Source organism: Hydractinia symbiolongicarpus, chromosome 3, assembly GCF_029227915.1.
Source record: "Hydractinia symbiolongicarpus strain clone_291-10 chromosome 3, HSymV2.1, whole genome shotgun sequence".
Taxonomy (NCBI): Eukaryota; Metazoa; Cnidaria; class Hydrozoa; order Anthoathecata; family Hydractiniidae; genus Hydractinia; species Hydractinia symbiolongicarpus.
The window spans coordinates 4,438,144-4,459,301 of NC_079877.1; the positions used below are offsets into that span (position 1 = coordinate 4,438,144).

General features: G+C 32.0%; 2 protein-coding genes, 1 long non-coding RNA gene and 3 other non-coding genes across 7 annotated transcripts in view; 4 read left to right on the forward strand and 2 right to left on the reverse strand.

Annotated features, from left to right (window-relative positions):
* The window catches only part of LOC130635542 (basement membrane-specific heparan sulfate proteoglycan core protein-like), a 41,580-nt gene extending 38,860 nt beyond the window's left edge, over nt 1-2,720 (forward strand). For both annotated transcript variants that reach the window (XM_057444901.1, XM_057444903.1), the window contains one exon: nt 924-2,720. In XM_057444901.1, the coding sequence (XP_057300884.1) occupies nt 924-1,078 (155 nt within the window). In that variant the 3' untranslated portion in view covers nt 1,079-2,720. The remainder of the gene's footprint in view (nt 1-923) is intronic.
* Nucleotides 2,721-3,805: 1,085 nt separating this feature from the next.
* On the forward strand, nt 3,806-6,994 carry LOC130635545 (uncharacterized). Its single transcript, XR_008982168.1, has 2 exons — nt 3,806-6,536; nt 6,832-6,994. It is a non-coding gene; the product is annotated as an uncharacterized LOC130635545 (long non-coding RNA).
* Nucleotides 6,995-9,133: 2,139 nt separating this feature from the next.
* Trnak-uuu (transfer RNA lysine (anticodon UUU)) lies at nt 9,134-9,206 on the forward strand. The gene has a single exon. It is a non-coding gene; the product is annotated as a tRNA-Lys (tRNA).
* Nucleotides 9,207-9,563: 357 nt separating this feature from the next.
* Trnap-cgg (transfer RNA proline (anticodon CGG)) lies at nt 9,564-9,635 on the reverse strand. The gene has a single exon. It is a non-coding gene; the product is annotated as a tRNA-Pro (tRNA).
* Nucleotides 9,636-10,145: 510 nt separating this feature from the next.
* LOC130635546 (proton channel OtopLc-like) lies at nt 10,146-18,407 on the forward strand. Its single transcript, XM_057444906.1, has 2 exons — nt 10,146-10,258; nt 14,076-18,407. The coding sequence occupies exon 2, from the start codon at nt 14,115-14,117 to the stop codon at nt 15,909-15,911; it is 1,797 nt and encodes a 598-aa protein (XP_057300889.1). The 5' UTR covers nt 10,146-10,258; nt 14,076-14,114; the 3' UTR covers nt 15,912-18,407.
* Nucleotides 18,408-20,981: 2,574 nt separating this feature from the next.
* Trnaa-ugc (transfer RNA alanine (anticodon UGC)) lies at nt 20,982-21,054 on the reverse strand. Its single transcript has one exon. It is a non-coding gene; the product is annotated as a tRNA-Ala (tRNA).
* Nucleotides 21,055-21,158: the final 104 nt, after the last annotated feature.

Below are 21,158 nucleotides of genomic sequence, written 5' to 3' on the forward strand. Positions count from 1 at the left end.
TTTTTACTTGAAAAAGTAGAAAGGTTTTTTTAGTTATTGAAAATTATTGAAACGTTTTCTTACGTGTTAATAATATTTTACACTCAAAAGTATGTGCGCAAAATTGTTTCTCTAAACTATCTTTACTACTCATATTTTCTGCACGCGTTATTTCAGGAGAAAAGTGCAAATGTTGTTGTTAAATTTAAACTACAAGTCGCAAGAAAATAATTGTTGTTAGAAACAAAAGATTTTTAAACTCGATTTTTATTGCGCAGTAAATTTTTGCAGAGGCAAGTCCTCGAAGGAAACCTTCAAAGATTTCTGTCAATTTTTTGATCTTTCTTTTGTCAGATGCTGACTGTTTGTTAGATTGAAAAAGATGGAGAATTGAATAGAATAGAAAATTGGAGGAAAATTAATTTTAAATATTATAGAGCCTGAATGCGCATTGTAATTAGGGGAAAGTAACAACAGTAGAAAAATATTTCATGTTTTTTAATATTTATTTTTCTTTGAGAGAAAAGTAAGTTACATATAAATAACCACAAATGAAATTTTGTATATTTAAAAAGCTCAACGGTGCTGTCCCAAAAGTTTTAAATCCATATAGCTACCAGACCTTAATCATGAGAGGAAACTAAAATACAAAAGAATTTGGGCACGCGAGCAAAATTGAAGAAAAATGAATTACGATTGCTAATAATGCCCCCCTTCGCGTTATTTGCGGCCTCCCTGAGTCAGCTGTTAATTTAACTGATTCTTGAAAATTTTCTCAACATTACACACATCGTAATATAAACCTGGAATTATTAGTTTTTCTTGGAAAGTGCATGAATTTTGTTTTCTGGTGACCTTGTGTAAAAGAAACCTGTTGTTCAGTATAGCGCAAGTGTATACCCTATGTTGTGAATGTGTATTAAATAGAGTTCAAACGTTTTTAGGTGGAGGTGAGGATGTTTCAGTTTTGTCCCGAAGAAAATTTTCTCGTGGTTTTCAAGGCTGTGTCAAAGATTTTAAAGTTGAAGGAAGATCGATAGATTTTAACAGCAAACCAGAAAGAGGTTTTAATATTTATCCTTGCGAAAAGTATACTTAAAATTGTATAAAAAAATTTTTAAAAGAAATTTATTTTTACTATTTTTATACATTAAAGAAAATTCATGATAATATAACTAAGCTACTTGCTATAACACGATTTGTAATCTACGATACAAAATGTTTTTGCATTTGTTTACATGTAAAACTGTGTCTTCTTTGTTGGATTTTTACTTCGCCTCTTTTTTAACGCAAAAAAAAAAAAAAATCAATTCTATCGAATTAGAATTTATAAAACTCATGGTAACTTTCTTTTTGACAGTGGTATATAAATGGCATTAAGACATCTTTATTTTGCTATTTTTTACTTCACTTAATTTATTTCTAAATTCATTCTGCATTTTATATAATCTTATATTGTGCATTAAAATTTTTCCTCTCAAAGCCACTACTTCTTAAAAGTCCTGCAGTGGAATACACTCCTGAAAATTTGAGAAAATTCCTGGAAAATAACATTTTCATTCTTTTTTTTTTTGACTAGATCTATTTTACCATTCTCTAAGTTATAAAAGCTTCTAACGTTTTCCTTGTTATAATTCCTGTTTTGTCAAACTAACTCAAAAAAATGGAAAACACCTGGAATTTTCCTACTGAAAATGAGTGGCGTTCCTGTCTTAATATATGTTGAGTTTTTCATATATCAACCGGTATTGTAAAGTCAGTTTTACTTTTACATTATTTTGAGACTAACTTGCATGCCTTGCTCTTTAAACAGAAGTTAGTAGTATAAAAGTAAATAAAAAGTTCAGAGACTGATATTTACAATGGTTGAAATCTGTTTTTATCGATGTAAATGGTTTTAACCTAAAGTTTGTCGCTTACCTTGTATTGTTGCTTACCCTTTTTACTTAAAGGATTGGTGGAGAATGAAAATGACATATATACTCTGTAATATGCTATACCAGCTACACCATGTAACATCGGTGAACTATCCGTAGTATATTTTGCGCGAATGGGTTTTTGTTACATTTTTGTATATATCCTATTTTAACTTTAGCAGATATGAGCAAATAAAGAAAACCTATATATGTGAAAGTTAGTAAAAGTTAGGTGCTATTACTATGGGCTACATATACAGTGGCAATAGAAGCGTAGCAGCTTGTTACCTTGCTTCTTGTGTGTTCGCACCAATTTTAGGACCAAACTTTCGCTGTCATAAAGTTTGAAGGAAATTTGTAACATTTTTGCATTTTAAAACTTAGTACGTATACTTTTTTTAAGTAGATTTTTTGTGCAGAATTTGATGGATAAGGAAATTTTGTCGTTTAAAATTTTGTAAGAATTGCTTTCACCAACTACGAATGTGGGGAACGTTTTTCACCACTAAAGTTTTTGAATAGTTTTGATAGATATGTTCGATGTGCTCTTTCGTATATTTATACTGTTTTTTCCTGCAAATCCGTTAAACGCCATTACCAATGCCGCAACGAAAGATTAATTGGCCATCAGCTGCAAAAGAAAAACGAAGTTCTTTGGTTGCCACAAACGTTGGAAATTTTTTTCTGGATTAAAGACAGAGACTTTAGGCTAGCCATTCCCAAGGGAGAGCATTACGCTTACATAATATTGTGTGAATAAAATCTTATTGTTACGCAATGAACTAACCGCAAGTTTTCTCTTTTTTAAATGTATCGTTTCGATGAGTTTGTCTTTTTTCTCCCACTTGTACACTTTTGGCATAGTACTGCTGTGTTAAAGGAAGTACTTCTTTCAAATCTTTTCACTGCAACCAGACTATTTAAATTCATTTGTTCAAAAAAAAATAACATATCTTCATGCTATGATGAAAGCAGAAAGTACCATTCAATTCGCAGTTCTATTTAAAAAAAACAACATCATGCGTGCCAGGTTTTTTATTACTGAACGCATGTTGGCCAATACTTATATTACCTTGTCTAAGACAGCGAGACCACCATTGGCTTTTGATGTAAAGACAGAATTCGAAGCAAAGAGATCGCAACATCGATAATCCCACCAATTAAAGTGCACCATTATTGCTATCACTGTTTTACCAATGTCAGAATTATTTACCCTCTATATTCATAACCTTTGACGTAACCTTCTCTTGTCTCACCGAACTCCTAATTTCCTATTCTGCATTCACTTCAAGTCAAAATAGTAAAAAGCACCTGTTGTCGTCATCTTAAAAACGCAAATTACTGTCTTCTACACCTGTGGGATATGTGGGAAGCCAATTGATAGATTGGCACAAACATTGTCCAAATGTGTCTGGTGCTTTAATCATATCTGTCTATCGCCAAAGAAGGAGTTGAAAAATTAAAATAACATTTTTTTTAAACGGTATGTTTTATATAATACAATTTTTTTCTGGTGTTGACTGTAATCATTTAACTTAACTCATGTTTTTAGTGCATACCATTCTTTTGCAGTGCTATTATAAAGGAGTACAATACCATTTGTGATGTTATATACAACACCCGTTGGATGAATAACTAAAATGGATAAAATAATCCTCAAACAGTTTAAATATTTGCCGTATCGATGACAAAAGCAATGTTAAGTTTATTTGTATCAGTAACTGTTTCGACCTCAGAATCTGCACGCAAGCTGCCTCATCACTCAACTCGACCTAAGTACAACCAAATAAATATTGTAAGTTGGGTCACCAGCTCCTAAATTTTTATTTGTCACTGCGACACATGTTACTTGTTTAATATTTTTTTTACAAATATTCAGAAGCACAACAGTGGGTGGAGCAAAACTAAAGAAAAAGTTTTTCTGATTTTTGAATTTTAATTTTTCTGTAGTGTTTTACACATCTCGAACGGTAACTGTACTAGTTGAAGCCCAACCAAGAGGTTTGTATTATATTCGAGTGCGTAAAACAAATCAGTGACGAAAGTTTAATAAATTTTAGATTATTTCTCGTAGCACTTTATCTCTTAGATAAATGACATAACATAGCGACTGACGTGTTGCCTTTTTTTCTACGTCGAACTTCATTCTAAATAAAAAAATGATTTAAGTGGACTGTCCGAATTAATGTTAAATTCGAAATATTTCTGAAATAAAAATTTCAGACAGTTTCGAAATAAAAATTTTAAATGTATCTCGGCTTTTAGAGGGGAACCAAGGGAACGACGGGTGGGATCTGTATTTTTTTTAAAAAACCCTATTGTTATTGGGCTTATGCCATAAATATATTCTTTTATTACTAGGAGTCGGAACCGAGGTCCAAAATATGCAAATTTTAGCACCATAAATCTGAAAATCACAAGCAGGCAAAGGCATAATAAAGCCGGATTTCCATTCAAATTATTTCAACGCTTGCACATAATTTATTAGCTCTTCTATGTCTTGGTTTAATTTCAACTGTTTTCATTTATCACATTTTGCTGCAGCTTGTTTTGTTACATTCCACCATGGTTTGAGAAAAAAAGTACAGTGGAATCTCTCTAAAACAGAGACCATTGGTGCAAAAAAAAGAGGTTTCGGCTTTAGAGAGATTGTATCCAAAAACACTCAGCAAAATCTTCCACCGATTTACAAAAATTTCCAATTGCGAAATAACATGTCGAGCCACAGGGAAGCCTATAAACAGGGGGGCTGATTATGATCTGGAAATTTCAGTTTTGTACGAGTTTGTTGGTGTCGTTACAAATTTTAACAAATGTTTTTTTTTCATGCGTCCGCTTTACACAGAACTTTTCCAAGGGAAAATATCATTTGGCGCGAAAAAAAGTGTCCGTTTTATAAAGTGTCTGCCTTATAACTGTCCGTCTTATAGTGATTTTCTTGTGAGAGTTTGACCTGAAATCAGTCCGTTCCAAGAAATAGTGTCCGTTATATAGAGGTGTCCGCTTTACACCATGTCTGCCATAGAGGGATTCCACTGTATTTTTTTAGTCTTCCAAGAATTTAAAAACTCGTCCTTTCTTAAAAAGAAAGAAATCTACATTTTGTAAAAGAAATTTATATTTTTCAAAAATATGACTGTCTACCTTTATGGAATTAATTTTCGCGAGAATTTAATAGATTTTGCAATAATTTTTGCGAATGGCGAGAGTGACAAAGTATTTCGTGAAAAGCGAAAAAAAGTTGCGAAATTGCGAAATTTAATTCCACCCAGCCGGCACAAGACGTCTTTTAGACGTCTTAAGATGTCTTTTTTTAATCTTCTGTTAGAAAACGCTATTAAGATGTCTTTAATGCATCTTCTTAAGAACGTCTTTCAAAAGACATCTTTTATACGTCTTTTGAAAGTAAATAAATGCGAATCCTGTAGTATACGCATTTTAGATGTCTTTTAGAAGATCTTTAAAAGACGTCTTTTAAAAGACATCTAAAAGTTATCTAAAATATATCTTTTAAAAGACGTCTTTCTCTTTTTGCTATAATGCATCTAAAACGCGTCTTTTAAAAGACGTCTTTTCCTACTTCTAAAAGTGGTCTAAAATGCGTCTTTTAAAAGACGTTCGATTTTTTATATGGAAAATTCGATTTAAAATAACGGGGGTGTTCGCAAACTTAGTTAGCATGTTTATTTTGTAGGAAATCAATTTTTCACGAAATTGAAAGTGGTAATTGTCACTTTTAATTATTTTTAAATACTAATGTATTTTGGCGACCCTTCATAATACGTTTTTATTTCATTACGTCGTAATTTTGTTTTCCTGCACCCCCTGACGGATATTCTTTGACACTTGACCATTGGAACACTCAATAAAAATTGGCGGTAGTTTCATGAAAGCATCTGCGGGATACCGGTCGTTTAAAAAGTAAGTATTTTTGTTTTGTGATTCTCGGAATAGAGTACAGCGGTTTTTAGTACTAAGTCTAAAGGTCAAATTCGTGTTCGGTTTCCCTGGACACAAAAAGTCGGTCCCGGCCATCTTTTACAGAAAGATGGCGATATGTAAACAAGCAAACCCAGCTAGCCAGCCAGTAGTCAAAAAAAAGGACAAAGACTGGAAAGAAAATATTAAAGAAATCAAATTTGTTTTCTGGTTTTGGTGTTTAATGAAGGAACCGTTATTTTTATTCTATATGCTTTTATTTTTAGACAAAAACTATTTCTTTTAACCTTGAAAGAAATTGAGAAAATGTATATATTTTGTTTTTGTTATACACTGCTGAAGCTAGCTAATTAGTTATTAGGTAGCACCTAGCTATATAGGACGCTAGCTAACTTCAAGCTAAATGGAAAATACTGTCTAATTTTATCTTTATCTAACTCTAATCCTAACCCTGTCTTATTGCTCTTCGGTACAAACTGTCAATGGAAGCTCTGCCCTCCGCCTTTCTTCCTTTACCAGTCAATCAACAAAGTCAATTTTTCATATTTACCATTCATGACACTGTCCAGGTCTACTTACCTTTAATTTTAATTTTAATTTTCGTCAGGATCTTCACCACTACATTCATGGCGCAAGCCAATTTAAAAGGCAAGAAAGACAAAGTCCCGCTGGAAGGGAAATTAATTTATAGAATTATAGTAGGTACGTGTATTAGCTGATGTATTACGTTGTTACCCTTCTATGTATGGTGTGTTTTCTCTTAGTTTTTGGATAGAGAGATTGATTGAGAAAGGCACGGTTGATTCAAGTTATAATGTTTTAAGAATGTTCTACTGTGCTACAGTCATTTACAAAAATAATGAGTAAATCGTTTTGCTATTACATAGTATGCAAATGATCGCGTTAGGTTCATTGGTCTATTTCTCAAACATTTACTGACTACGTTTCTATAAAAATCTATTATTTATCTGGAAATAAGCTATTTCTTTCTCTCTAGAATCTGTCAACGAGCGTTTTAAAGATGCGAACGAACAAGAGATGAGACGCATAATTGGAACCAAACTTCGAAACGCTCCCAGTCAAAGGATCAGGGACATAAGGGGTACCTTAAATGTATAAATTTCCAAAAAACAAATAAAAAGCCCTTTCGACTTACCTCATTTATGAATGTCATTTATACATTTAATATATCTCTTTTTGTTTCTTCTGAACAGACTTCCTTATTATTTCCAATATTTATTTTGTTTATTTCGGCCTTGCAAGCGTTACGACGAATTTCAACTACTAGCAACTTTCACAAAATTTTTAAGGTGACTCTTTCATATGGCCTAAGCTCAATATGCTTAAGATTTTTTCGACTAGAGTTCCAATTTATGCTTTAAATAGCATGGATAAGTTCACAAGTAGAATTCGTATTACAGATTATTGTAATGATCACAATTTGTAAATATGAATATATAAATGAATTGTATAGTGTTGATTATTAATAATATTTTATTTATTTATTTCCGGTTATATTTAAATTATATTTATGTAATTATAAAATATATTTATTGTACGAGTTTGATATAAAAAGTTCAAAATATTTTTATCGCAAAATATTTGTCGTCTTTCATGTCGTTATTTCTGCAATTTATTAAAAATGTACGTTTTAAAACGTTAACGTAAACGTCTTAAATTTATTTTATCAAATGCCTACAAAAACAACAAAAACAAAGGAAGACGTCTTATAGATAGATAAAAGAAGTCTTTGTCAAGATGCATTTAAGAAGTTGCATTTAAGATGCATTTTAGTCGCTTCTACATCTGTAAAAGGTCTAAAAGGCGTCTTTAAAAAGATGCGTCGTAATAGTTTTTCTTAAAAACGTCTAAAAGAAGTCTTTGGGAAGATGCATTTAAAAAGTTGCATTTAAGATGCATTTTAGTCGCTCCTACATCTGTAAAAGGTCTAAAAGACGTCTTTAAAAAGACGCGTCGTAAAAAAATTTCTTTAAAACGTCTAAAAGACGTCTTTGGAAAGACGTCTTTTAAAAGATGTCTAAAAGAGATCTTTTGGAATGCATCTTTGAAAAGACCTCTTTTAGACGCTTAAAAAGATGCATTATAGACGGACAAATCAGCGCTAAAAAAGACGTCTTTTAGAAATGCGGAAGATGTCTAAAAGACGTCTTTTAGACATCTTTGTGCCGGCTGGGCACTAAAGGCTTACAGAGCATTTTTGCGATAGCACAAGGAGGATCTGTTTCTACTTTTTTTACTTCAAATAATCCTAAAATTTCTGGATATTTTGTAAAAATTATAAGGAAAATTTTAGTCCATGTCAAACTTAATTCTTATAATGGATTTTCTTTTGTGGAACGCAAGTTCAAAATAGTTCAGCATCCAGTACGAAAATAAACTTTTGTCCATCCAATTGCTTGTTTAATGCTTTTGATATTTGTGGATTCTTGTGTGTTTTCCTGAAATCTCCTAAATTTTCGTGTGTACCTTCAGTTGATTAATTTGAGGTTAAAAAAAATTTATTTCGACCTCGCGAAGATTTGCTTGAATCACAGAGTTACATGGCCTACAAAATGGAAGGTTACAAGAGAATTATTTTTTGTAGGAATTTTTTCACAAATTGGGTTACAAGAGAATAATTTTTCGTAGGATTTGATAACGTCAATAAAAACAACGTATTTATCGCCATATCGTTTTTCTTCCGCCTTTTAGCTTCTATATCTGCGCATCGTGCTATGGAAGAGGATCAGTTTAAGATTTAGAGACAAAAAGTGCATATCTAAAGTGCTTGAAATTCGTCCTGAGGGCCCTCTCCGTATAGGTAGGTTTTTATAAACGAGACAGCTTTTACGGGCGATTGTAACAAATGAACGTTGATTACTATCGCCTAAGAATGTCAGCCTGTGTCGCTGTAGAAGCTTTTTGTTGCTAATAATAATATTTGTTACTCAGGACAGTTGTCAGTAACAAGGTACAAAATTAAACCAGATCAATTTGATTTTGGATCTTGGAATTTTACCATTTATAACTATTTTGTAGGTGTTTACCAACGTAGAATTTACCATATTTTCTTTTATGTCGCCAGTAAATGATTTAGAAGTGTAGTGCCATAAAACTTTACCTGTATATTCAAAGTTTGGGCGTTTGACCCGCTTTTTTGACAAAACACAGTTGTGTCCGCCTGCTTGATACTTTAGCCAGTGGGAATATGTGTCAATTTAATTAGCAAATTCTAAAATTTGGCGTTGTTTTAGTAATAAATTATTTACAATTTTGCTTTGAGTACCATGACACAGTGTGCCCGGTTAGCTCAGTCGGTAGAGCATCAGACTTTTAATCTGAGGGTCGCGGGTTCGAGTCCCTCATCGGGCGAAATTATTTGTTTTTTTATTCACAGTAATTAAAGCGAAAACATGCGAAATTCTTTTATTTTAATTGTGTGTTATTGTTTAGACAGAAATGTTTGATACTATGTTGACATTTATTTTACGAAATGAGAAAAAATTAAAGGGATACCGACATTTTTATGCAAATGCTGCTAGTTGTAAAACATGCAGTACAAGAACTTGTGAAATAAACACGCTTTAAAAAGCATTTTAAAAGTTCAACAAAGTATTTAATTAAAAGTACGTTTTTTTTTGTAAAGAAGAACGTACTTTTGCGCGATACTTCCACCAGATCAGAGAGCCTATAAAAATTTTTTGTTGGGGCCTGTCCGGGTTTATTGAAGGGCCTGTCCGGGAGTCGAACCCGGGACCTCTCGCACCCGAAGCGAGAATCATACCACTAGACCAACAGGCCTATATGCGAGAGGTAAAATATTGTTATTTATAAAGTAAACCCTTACAATTTTCCATGCTCAGTTAAGACAAAAATCTACAAAAAAAAACTGGCGCAAACATTGCCCCCCGAGGTGCTGGTGCTGTTGTTCAAGCATTTTAAGACAGATAAATAGATTTTGTGGTAAAAATGAAACCCCTGACAAAGGCATTATCAATGATATAGGATACTAGTTTATATGTTTTGTTCCTAACTTTTTGTCTAATTTTATCTTGAATATTCTTTTATAGTATATTCTTTTAAATAAAAAGCTTTTACTTTAAGATGCCCTTTATATTTATTTGTATACGTAAAAAAATTGACAAAGAATGGTTGGACGTAGCAGAGGGTAGTTTCGATCTACCGACCTCTGGGTTATGGGCCCAGCACGCTTCCTCTGCGCCACTCTGCTGTGTACCTTTGAGGATTGTACAGTATATGTTCGACAAAATGACCTTGTTAGTTCCTAAACACCACCGATTTTATTTTGTATGTATTTGTTTTAAAAGATCTGGGCTTGGTTTGTGTCACGCGATTACACCGTGCTTATTGCAAAGTGTTGTTTCAAACAAGAGGGTTTGTTCTCTTTTTGATCACGCAGTTATGTAAGTTCATTAATATCCCTTATATATAACTTTCGTAGGTAAATTTGGTCAACCAAAAGTCATATGTTTAGTAATATGTTAGCTAGCCAGAATTAAAAGTATCTAGAGCCGAGCAGCTTTATACTAGTTAGCTATCTAAAAAGATATAGAAATGTTAGTGATGTTCACATTATATATATTCATTATATTCTTCACATTATGTTATTTGTGGTGTTCACATGCTTCGTAAAATAATTTCCTAAATATTGAAAAGGTGAAAATGACATAGCTTGCTAGTTAATGTTTGGTATTAGGGTCCCGCTTTATTTTGAGAACAATGGAAATGCTAACTTGTATACACAGGTGAAAAATATACAACACTGTGATGATCGAAAATATCAAGTAAGAAAAAAGCACTGACGCTAAAATTGATAAAGTCTGCTTTTAACAGCCTCCGACTAAATGGAGTTAAAACTCTATTTAGTCCAGGGCTATTTTAATAAATATTTTTTTGCTATGCTGCATGGTTATAATACTTACTTTCATATCTACTATTACGCATCTGTATACCAAATTTTTAGATCCTGTACCTCTTCAATCTTTAGGTATGAGCTATTACTTTATAATCAGGAAAATATCATAACTTTTGTTAGAATTATTCCTAGCACTGGAAACTCAGAAGACAACTGTGAATAATCGTTTTCCCCCCTCCTCCTGCAGTCATCATACATTAGAAACAGCCCAGGCCGAATAGGTTTAAACGGAGAAAATAATAGTTGAAAATTATTAGCCAACTTTAAAGGTAAAAACTTTAGACTTTGTAAATCAATCATAAAATTCTTTATAAAATTTTTGTAAATTGGTCAGTTTTGGGTTTTAATTCATGGGTGTAACAAAAAAATGATCTATATATTATGTATTTTTCACACTTGTAAGGAAGTATATATTTACAAATGCAAGAAAGAAGTAAAGAAAAGCAAGTTAACCAAATTTCAAATGCAAATATAGAGCCCAAATTCAATTTTCTCTAGAAACTTGATCCACAAAAATATAACCAGCACACCCTCATCTCAGTTTTTTTACGATTTATCATTTTTCGCAAGAGTAAACATTCACCATTTGTGCTAACAAATATTTCACAAGAATAGACTTTCACAATATAGAAATCAATTTTTTTGTGGAACTTCTTCAGCGAAAGTTTTTACCTTTAAAGTCATCAAAAATTTATTTTTAATAGCACGTGCTGAAGGCTGGATGGTTGATATGATTTCTTTGAATTCTTGAGCTGGCCATTTTTGGAGTGCAAGGGACTTATTAACACAGCATATTTGTGATGTTCGCCTAAGTCTGTCCAGTTGTATTAAACAAGGCTTTTTCCTTGTCTTCTTATACACCAACTTTTTTCACAGGAGGAAGCTTTAAAATCACTAAAGTTTTCCATTGTTTGAAAATTCCTAACTTGCTCGGTCAAGTGAAACTCACCCAGTTGGGGATAAATCCCGTCCTTTAACTTAAATTATATACCTTGTATATTGTATTGTATTGTACATTATATACATTGTTGTTTTTGTGGCGCCGTAGATTAGTGGTATAGCTCTTGTACTCTGTGCAGGAGACCGGGGTTCGATTTCTCTTGACGGTGATTCAACATGGGCAGTTGAATGTTACCATAGTCCCGGGTTAACCCAAGCCATGTAAGGGAAATTGGGGAGATGGCACACTGTTTGGACCGTTGGATGCTGCCAGGAGTTGTCTAGTAGAGCGCTGGCCCTCCTAATTGTGTCTGCATAGCTCAAAATGAGCATTAAATACTCTAGGACTCTCCATCTAAGCCATAGCCCCTGCTGTAAATAATGTGCAGGGTATATCCCTCAATATTTATGAGGCTAGCCATGTAAAATATGCACATCATCATGCCAGGCAATAACGATATCTAGTGACAAGTCACATAAGAATGAAGAAATATTAAAGGGAAACTCCAGTGAAAGAAAACATAATTTGAAAATTGTTATTTTGATAAGATATACATTATTCCCCCAAAAGAATTTAAATAGCTAAAAAACACTTCCTATTCCGAAGAATTTTTTAAGGACTCGCAAATTCATGAAGGCTAGGTAGCCAACTATGAAACGTCATATCGTGCTCAAAATATGATAGATCCACAACCTTTTTAAATATTTTGTTTACTTCTTTTGCTTTCTTCCTTAATTGATATAATGTCTGGCAGTTCTATTGAATATAATATGTTTTCATTTATTTCGTGTTTTGGATATTTCACTTAAGAACAGATATAGGAAGCTGAAGGCATTGAGCTTCTTGCCTTGCATCTGCGGATGGACTTCCCAAGTGTAAATACACAATTTTTTTTTAAGCAACTAACTTAGAATTTTGGTTACATTTCAACTTGCTTATTTTTTGGCAAATATCTAGATCTAAAGTTTCTTCATGGTTAATTTTCTTCAATTTAATTATCAGTGTTTCTATAGGAAAAGAGAAAATACGAAAGAGTCACTGTTTTGAAGCCAAGAAACAATGGATTATATAAATTAAAAAAAAACATCAAAAATGTTTCTATCTTTTTCATTGCAATTTTATTGTTTTGCGAATTATAACTCACAACTGTGCAGAACTGAAGTTGCGTGGGGGCTATTTTTTAACACAAAAGATTTGGTTCTAGATGCTCCAAGTGCTCCAATTACCATCTCTATTAATATAGAGCATACAGTTTTGAATCCCAGGTATGAAAGAAATAGCCCCCACGCTGCTTGATAATTTTTCAAATTTAGTTGAGTTGCTTACAGACAAGTTGCTGATAAAACAAATGTGTATTAATAATGAACGATTTATATACAAGTTTATATATTTTTTTGCTTTTGTTATGGAAAAATGTTTTTATAACTCTTAATTCATGTTTTTTGTTTAAAGTTTCTTATTTAGCTTCTCTGTTTTGTTACTTCTTTTCTAACCATTTATCTTGTCAATATGATATCATTATTTCGGGTAGAACCAACATTTAAATGCTTAAATTCTTGAACTTAGAGAGTACATGTAGCTAATACATTTTTTCACAAAATTTCATTCATGTCTTAATAATGTTTAAATAACGCTAATAAATTTACAGCCCAAAACATTGTTTTGTTGCCCTAAAGCTAAATAGCTTTTCGTTAACGCCCTATATATAACTATCTTATAACGCGGTATGGTATGGTTTTAAGCCAGGAGGATGAAATAGAGCGAAAAATATTTTGACGTGTTGTGATAGGTCTTGAGTTTCAATTAAGATGCCGAAGAAATTACCATGTAGACGAGGTTAAAATTTTAGCCTTGTGTTGCTTATAAAATACATGCTCGTCGCCTATATATTCGTTGGCATTGTTGCTCTATCTGAATCACCGGGTCATTAAATGGCATCTTAACAGCTGTTAAATCTGTACCCGTGACAAACGAACCGACAAAATAAGTTTAAATCCGATATAAGTTTGAAAAATAATCATTAAGAAAAAAGACAATCTCCAAGCTTAAATCTACTTAGGCCAAAGGGAGGGTTAAAAGAGTTAAATTAAATTAGTTTGTTAATAACAGAATGGTTGGCTAAGTGCTCCAGAGACTTCTGATAGCTGATTTTATTATCCTTTTAAAATGGTAAATTTTTTTTAAAGCAGGCACACCATGCCCATTGTGAAGAGCACTATGTAATATTTTTCAAATCTCTTGGTCTTTTGATAAACTCTGGTACCTTAGTATGTCAATAAAAGAGTTTGCTTTTTGTAAAGACAGCCTAAATCAAGATTCTTTTTGTTACTGTATTTTTATATCTCGTGTTCTTTGTTTTTTTCAGGCACTAACATCTTGATGTGTTTGTAATCAATTATTCGAAATGGCTGATAATTTTGTGACAGGAAATGGTGAAGAAGAAGACTTGATGGGAAATATTGAAAGTGATACCGGTTCAAAAGAAGCATCAGTCCCCCCACTTGGCATTTCTCGACCTAGCTTTCTAACTCAAGTAAGAACTTGTGCCACAATCCTTCTGCAATTTATTAATTCTCTAAGTCCAAGCACAGAAAATATAATTGCATTTTTTTGGGCTGCTTTGATATTTTTTATTGGTGTGATATTTGTTATCGCACAATACACATCCAGCTTATCAAATTTAGTCTTTGTATCTACATATTGGGTGTTGTTTACGTTTATTACCATTGGCATAATTGGAATGTCAGCAGCCATTGGAAATCGTAATAACTTAAATTTTATTAAAAAAAGTGTGGATGATCACGATGAACATCACGAGGAAACAGTTTCCAAATACCTAATAGGCAATGCTTATGTATTTGCCACTGGTAATTTTTTGATTGATTTATTTTCCATTGCAACAGTTTTTCATTGCAGCTTGGGAACTAATATAGACCGTGATAAATATGTAAACAAATTCATATTTCATTCTTCAAGAATAATCTTCACGTCGCTGCAGCTGATTTTTTTGCAAATATTCACTGGCGTAAAAATACAAAGAAAGTACCAACTTGTATTTAAAGTTTTAGTTGTACATCTTATAGCAACTAATTTTAACATATGGTTTACATTTTTGTGCCAAGAAACTGGAATATTATCAGGAGATACCGAAGAAGGGACACACTCAGGTGAATATAATATCAGTTGTACATCGACACCTAATGATACAGTGTATGCAACGGCAAGATATATGAGCGAGGTTTTGCAGCCCTTTATTTTAGAATTTAGTTTATTGGCTGCATCTTTATTATATTCAATATGCCCGCTAAATTTAACAATTTCGCAACAAAGAAGTGATGGCAGGAGAAAATACAATTATGGAGCTGTCGATGTTGTTCAAAGAGACGATTCTAAAATATACAGATCTGATCCTGGTTTGTTGGTTGGTATTTTTGTTGCCTTGCTTTTAGTCATATCTTCGTGGAGCCTTGGTGACAAGAAGCATTTTATTTATGATATTCGCTTTAGTTATTACATGCAAATCATTATGCATATCTTAATTATAATGTGTTCTAGTATAGTTCTCTATGAACTTAAAACGTATCACAATAAAAAGCCACAAACAAGAAAATACAAAATCGATGATTACTTGTTGCTAATAACAGGTCCGTGCGGCTTCTTACCCTTTTTAATCACTGTTATCTTCTCGGTTTCTGAGGAGATAAGTCACGACAAACTGCGTCGTGTTCTTGAATACACGGGAGAAGATATCTTAAAACATACAACTGAAATAAAAGTTTTATTAGGAGTCCTGAGCACCATTAATGTAATGTCAGTTCTTTTGCAAACATATTTCCTGTTAGAAGCACACTCTTATGATCGAGCTCGCTTTTCCGCTATGAGTACACGGCGACATTCGTCAGATCTACCAGTGGAGACAGAACAACAAGAAAGGAAAAAGTTAAAATCAGCTGCTCGCATAGGACAATGGCTAGTACTGTTACTGTTTGTAAACTTTGCTTTTTGGGTTACTGATTCATTTTTTGAATTAAGAAATGATTTGAAAAGAACTTACAGCGTTTCTTCGGCTTATTGGTCAAAGAGTACATGGAATCTTTTTGCAAAGTTTTTGTATCCAATTATTATTTTCTTCCGATTTCATTCAGTTGCTATGATTGCTCATATTTGGTTACATTTTCGTGTAAATAGAAAAAGCGCTTAATTTTATTGTTTAAAAGCTTGATTTCCATTAAAATGCGTTACAATTTTTGTGCGACTGTTGTAGAGATGAAAGAATTCTATTTTAAAAACAAGTTGTGCAACTGCATCGATGTACAATATGTATTTGCATTAAATTCGATACGGCTTTTACCAGCTCCAACTTTTTACAACTTCATGATTATTTACCAGTTTTTGTTTTTAATCGAGCTTTTGAAACATGTTCAGTATACTCAAAATATCTCTTTAACATATCTCTTTTTTATATATAAACATTTTTATATATTATAAAACATTGATAAATCCACTACGAGTATATAAGAGTATATAAGAAAATAAAAGTCGTGAAAAAAACTGGAATTGAGAAAAAAATTCCAAACAAAAAAAACACCCTTCCTTCTTAAAGCTTTGGTAACACCCCTCCATCAATTTTTTTCGTTTAAAAATACATCGTTATATTGCTCTTATTCAGCTCTACAATATCTTACTACATCTTTTCAAAATAATTATTCGTTCTCAAGTTATAATGCATACTACATAAAAATAGTACATAAATCAACGATAGCTAACACGATAATTATTCAAATTTCGAAATAAAAAAACACAAGAATTTGCAGCCAGACGTGTAACTCTTTCAAAACAAATTGTTTCGCTAGTTTTTGACGAAATGGAGGGGAGTTATTAACGCAAACACGCAATATATCGACCGAATTTCTTGTTTCGATAAAAAAAGACCTAAACATTTCTTTTGGTACCTGTGAAAAAGTGTAGTATTGGAATTTTAACCTTGTTAATAATTGATGAGTCGAAACATTTTCGGTATAAAATTAAAGTAAGTTAAAAATTTGTGTTGATAAATGTGAAACATGGTTTCTAAACGTACAAATAAAAACGATGATAATAGAAAATATTTTTATAATAACAGTATGTAAAGGGAAAAAGTATAACAGTATAACTTCACAAAAAAAAAATAAAAAAAATAAAGAATAATTTATAGCTTGCTAATAATAGTGTGCATGGTGAATTATATTTCTAATTTTAAAGAAAATTAAATTTGTCCCTTTTATTCGGTGCAAGGTCAAAGATAATGTTATAAAGAAATATATTTTTCCTGTTTAATCCCACCAAAATAACACTTTTATAATATATTTTTTCTAAAACTTATTTTAAAATTAAGCATACATGTTACATCCGTGAAAAAAAATTAACTCTGAGGGTCTACCGTATCCTTAAATTATTTTGTGTTCTCTGTTTTATAAAGTTGTTAGAATGTGTAACTTTAAGTAACGTTGAAAAACTTTTGCCTTCAAGAAATTATAAATCGCCATTAAGGTTTATTTTCTTTAATGTGTCACAGCTTTTGACAGAAAGTGAATGAATTTGATTCAGTTTATATGTTTTATGTGATCTTTGTTTGAATCCGAAAAAAGTATTTTAAGAACAATTTTATGAAAACACGATCCTCAGAAACCATGGGAAAATCCAAGGTTTCCCCGACGTTAAAATTCAACGAAGTTAAAACAAACTGGTTAAAATTAATGTTGCATTTGTTATTTTGTGTGTCCGTAGCACGACCTTATTTTGTGCATAGACTGAATACGAGTGTTATTAATAGAGAGAGATAAAGATAATGTATAATAACAATAATAGTGTATACTTCGATAGATATTTTGTATACCCGAATATAAAAAAATTGATATAAGTAAATTATTTTTTGTGACTAATTATGAATGTTGGTAATTTGCACATGTATTTGAAATTTTTAGACTTTAGTCTAAATTTTTTATATAAATTATAAATTATAAATTTTTATATAAATTTTATTTCCATAAACTAATTGAGTTACGACAATATATGTAACAGTAGTAATAACACGAATGTAAAATCATTTGAGAAATGAGTTGCCACTAAATAATCCTTTTGCAGATTTGTAATGTTTTATAATTGATATTTTATATGAAGTTATTATTTAAAAAAGCACTTTGCCTTCTTCAAAAAATTATATTCTGAACCTCGTCTCCAGGGCTCGTTAAGTTTTTATATTTTGACGGAACAGGTAGCTTTGATTTTATCATGGATCACTATCACTACCTGAGCAGAAAAGAAACAAGGCTTGTGTGTCTGTTTGACCCATACAACAATCAGAACTTTTCAATTGTTTTTCTGCCTAAGTGGATTTTTCCACGGGCCTAATCTACTAGTCTATATAATAATACGCCAGTTCCGTGTGTCTGTAACAGGCAAAGTGGATGTGTGTTTTTTTAAAGAAACAGCCGCGGTAACATGCCACTTTTGCTAAAATTTTATTTTTATTTTGTCTTTTGTGTGCTTTTTCAAATTGATTTAAAATTTTTGTTTTGAAAAGTCACGGTTAATTTTTTTTATTGTTTTCATAAAAACCTTTGTGTAATGATGTAAACTTTATTACACAAAAGTCACGGGTAATTAATTTTTATTATTCCGTAAAGCGCGTGTCTATTGTTTACTGTTATATGAAACATATTGGTTTTATTTATTCCCTCTTAAATGGAATTAACAACAAAGCGTTTTTGACAAAAAGAGCAATGAATTTCGCTGTTTTTTTATTCGGTATCTATAATGGATTCTTCCACGCGACTAAATACTAGTGTACAATAATCCGCCAAGTTTTTTCGTCAACATGGTGACGCAAGGGTAAATCTCAAGCCTATCAAGGTTAAGTTTTATTTAGTAATACATATTTTATTTTCTTGAAAAGTATTCTTGAGCATTTCGATCAGTAAGGTTGAGTTTCTTCAGCATCTTTCTCGTTGCTGTACCCAAAAAATATAAACATATTTTTGAATGTTGAAAGTTTTAATGCATTTTCTTTACTCTCACGGAGTAACATTCCATGGTTATTCCATAGAAAACAATTAAAATCGTAATTTTGGTTTGTGTTATGAAATATAAGTTAAAAGAAGTCGTATAAGTTCCCATACTTGCTTAATGTATTCCCAAGGAATCATACATTGCGTTGCGGTGTATCGAGTACTGCACTTTGGGGTAAAATAAGACATATTGAAGGTATATCAAAAATATATCAAAAATCAAAAGTTTTTGTGTTTAGTTCTTCCTTAAAATGGGTCACACCAAATATGTCTTAATACTTCAAGACGGAAGGTATTGCCGAGTGAAGAATAGATTGTATAAAATGTATAAAATATGAAATAGATCGTATAAAAAACGTAAAACTTTTAAAGAACGTTATAAAACAAAACCAACATCAAAGACTAAGTCAACCTAAGTATTTTGAAAAAAAAACAACACTTATTTTATACATATTTTATACGTTATTTTTGGCAGAAAACATGTATAAAATCGGTTTTTACGCTAGCAACTATATAGCAACAGGGCCGGTGGGGCAATTTTAAAGTGGAGGGGCTAAATTATTCAGTATTACAGCAGTCCGACCATGGCTGGGGCCGACGGGTGAAAATTTTTTTAAACTTTCGGCCCCTTAGATTGGCTTAAACATACTTCAAATTCCGAAATATTGCTATCTGTTGTTACCCGATTAAGTAGATATGCTTTCGCAGTTTTGATCAGGTTTAGTTTTTCATATTTGTGTAAATTAGGATTTGAGATGGAGTGAAGGCTGAAATACACGGTCAGTTTAAAATGATCATTTTAAAATGATCATTTTAAACTGACCGTATATTTCACAAAAAATGACGAAAAACACCAGTCATTTTAAATGATCATTTTAAAATGATCATTTAAACATGTTTGAAGTTTATCATTTTAAAATGATGAACTTCTGCATAGAAATTGCTAGACGGAATTGTTTTACTATGACGCCATTGAGTTTTTTGAGTATATTTCAGTTATTTTTGTCTAAACAGAAGGAGTATAGAAGATAGTAATTTTCAATTTTTTTCGAGTACAAATTTAATATATTACAAGAATAATTTTCAAGATGGGAACTAAAGCGCAGAAAACGGAATCAACTGAGAATTTTATAAGTGCATGGGGAGAAGAAGAAAGTCTGTGAAACGTAACTTTGACAGTTTATGAGATCTATTTCTTCTGCGTTTTTTTCTTTTTGAAAGAATGGTAATTATAACAACTGCTGCAGCACATTCCTCTTCAGAGTCCATAGTGTAAAGAACTTTTATTTACAAATTCTATCATTTCAAAATTACTCATGTATTCAAGTGTTCCATCATTTTAAAATGAAGGAAAACACCAGTCATTTTAAAATGATCATTTTAAACTGACCGTGTATTTCAGCCTTTAAGGTTACTGTACAGGAAACAATTTTTTTTTAGGTTTTTTGCAAAAAATTCATGACATATAGAAAAAAAAAATTATCTTTCGAATGACATATTTTATATTCCATAAAAATATTTGGAACATTCCTTTTTTCTGGAAAAAGCCTTTTTAGAGGTGTTATATCCTTCACACCTTCGAGAAAATATGTGCAAAATGAGTTGAGCATATTTTTGTAAACATTATGCATGATATGAAACTACCGTATAAATATATGCACAATAATATTTTTTAGATAGTTTACTTTCACCATCGGGAAGCATTGTTGATCTCATACAGAGCATGGGTATGTATTGATCAATTAATAATTGATTAAACACATGATAAACTCCCCTCACCCCTGAGCAACAACTTCAGAATTCAACCCAAGATCCTTTGTATATTTTAAAAGGAAAAGGACCAAGCCAACTGCAAGAATGTGAAAGAGTACGAAGTTACATCAATCGTCCGTATTATATACTTAAATTCAAAAGTGCTGCAATTCTTGTATGTACCACAAGCGTAACGCAACCAAATACACATAATTAGAGGCGCCAATTGAACTTGTCAAAGTTCACTTGTCCAATTATAGACTTAAGACTTAGGTCTTCAGGTTTTAGGTTACGTGATCATACTGTCAATGCGAAATTAAACAGCAAGAAATGCTCTAGACATATGCAGCGCGGTTTAGTATTATTATTATTATTATTAATACCAGGTAATCTTACGAGCATCATAAATCCTCTTATGACCATTGGCAACTACTGAAATGAGTATAAAAATAAATAAATTAAAAACATCGTCTTGGAGGATCCGGGCATCGATCCCGGTACCTCTCGCATGCAAAGCGAGCGCTCTACCATGTGAGCTAATCCCCCTGGAAATGGTAAAAAGGTCATAGTTCGAGTGCTGTTCGCAATACTAAACTACACCTTACATGAGACACATTTCAGCTTACCTACCTTCAGCAGAGTGGCGCAGA

Coding starts and splice junctions, on each gene's coding strand:
- LOC130635546 (XM_057444906.1), top strand. CDS start 14,115: ATGGCTGATAATTTTGTGACAGGAAATGGTGAAGAAGAAGACTTGATG.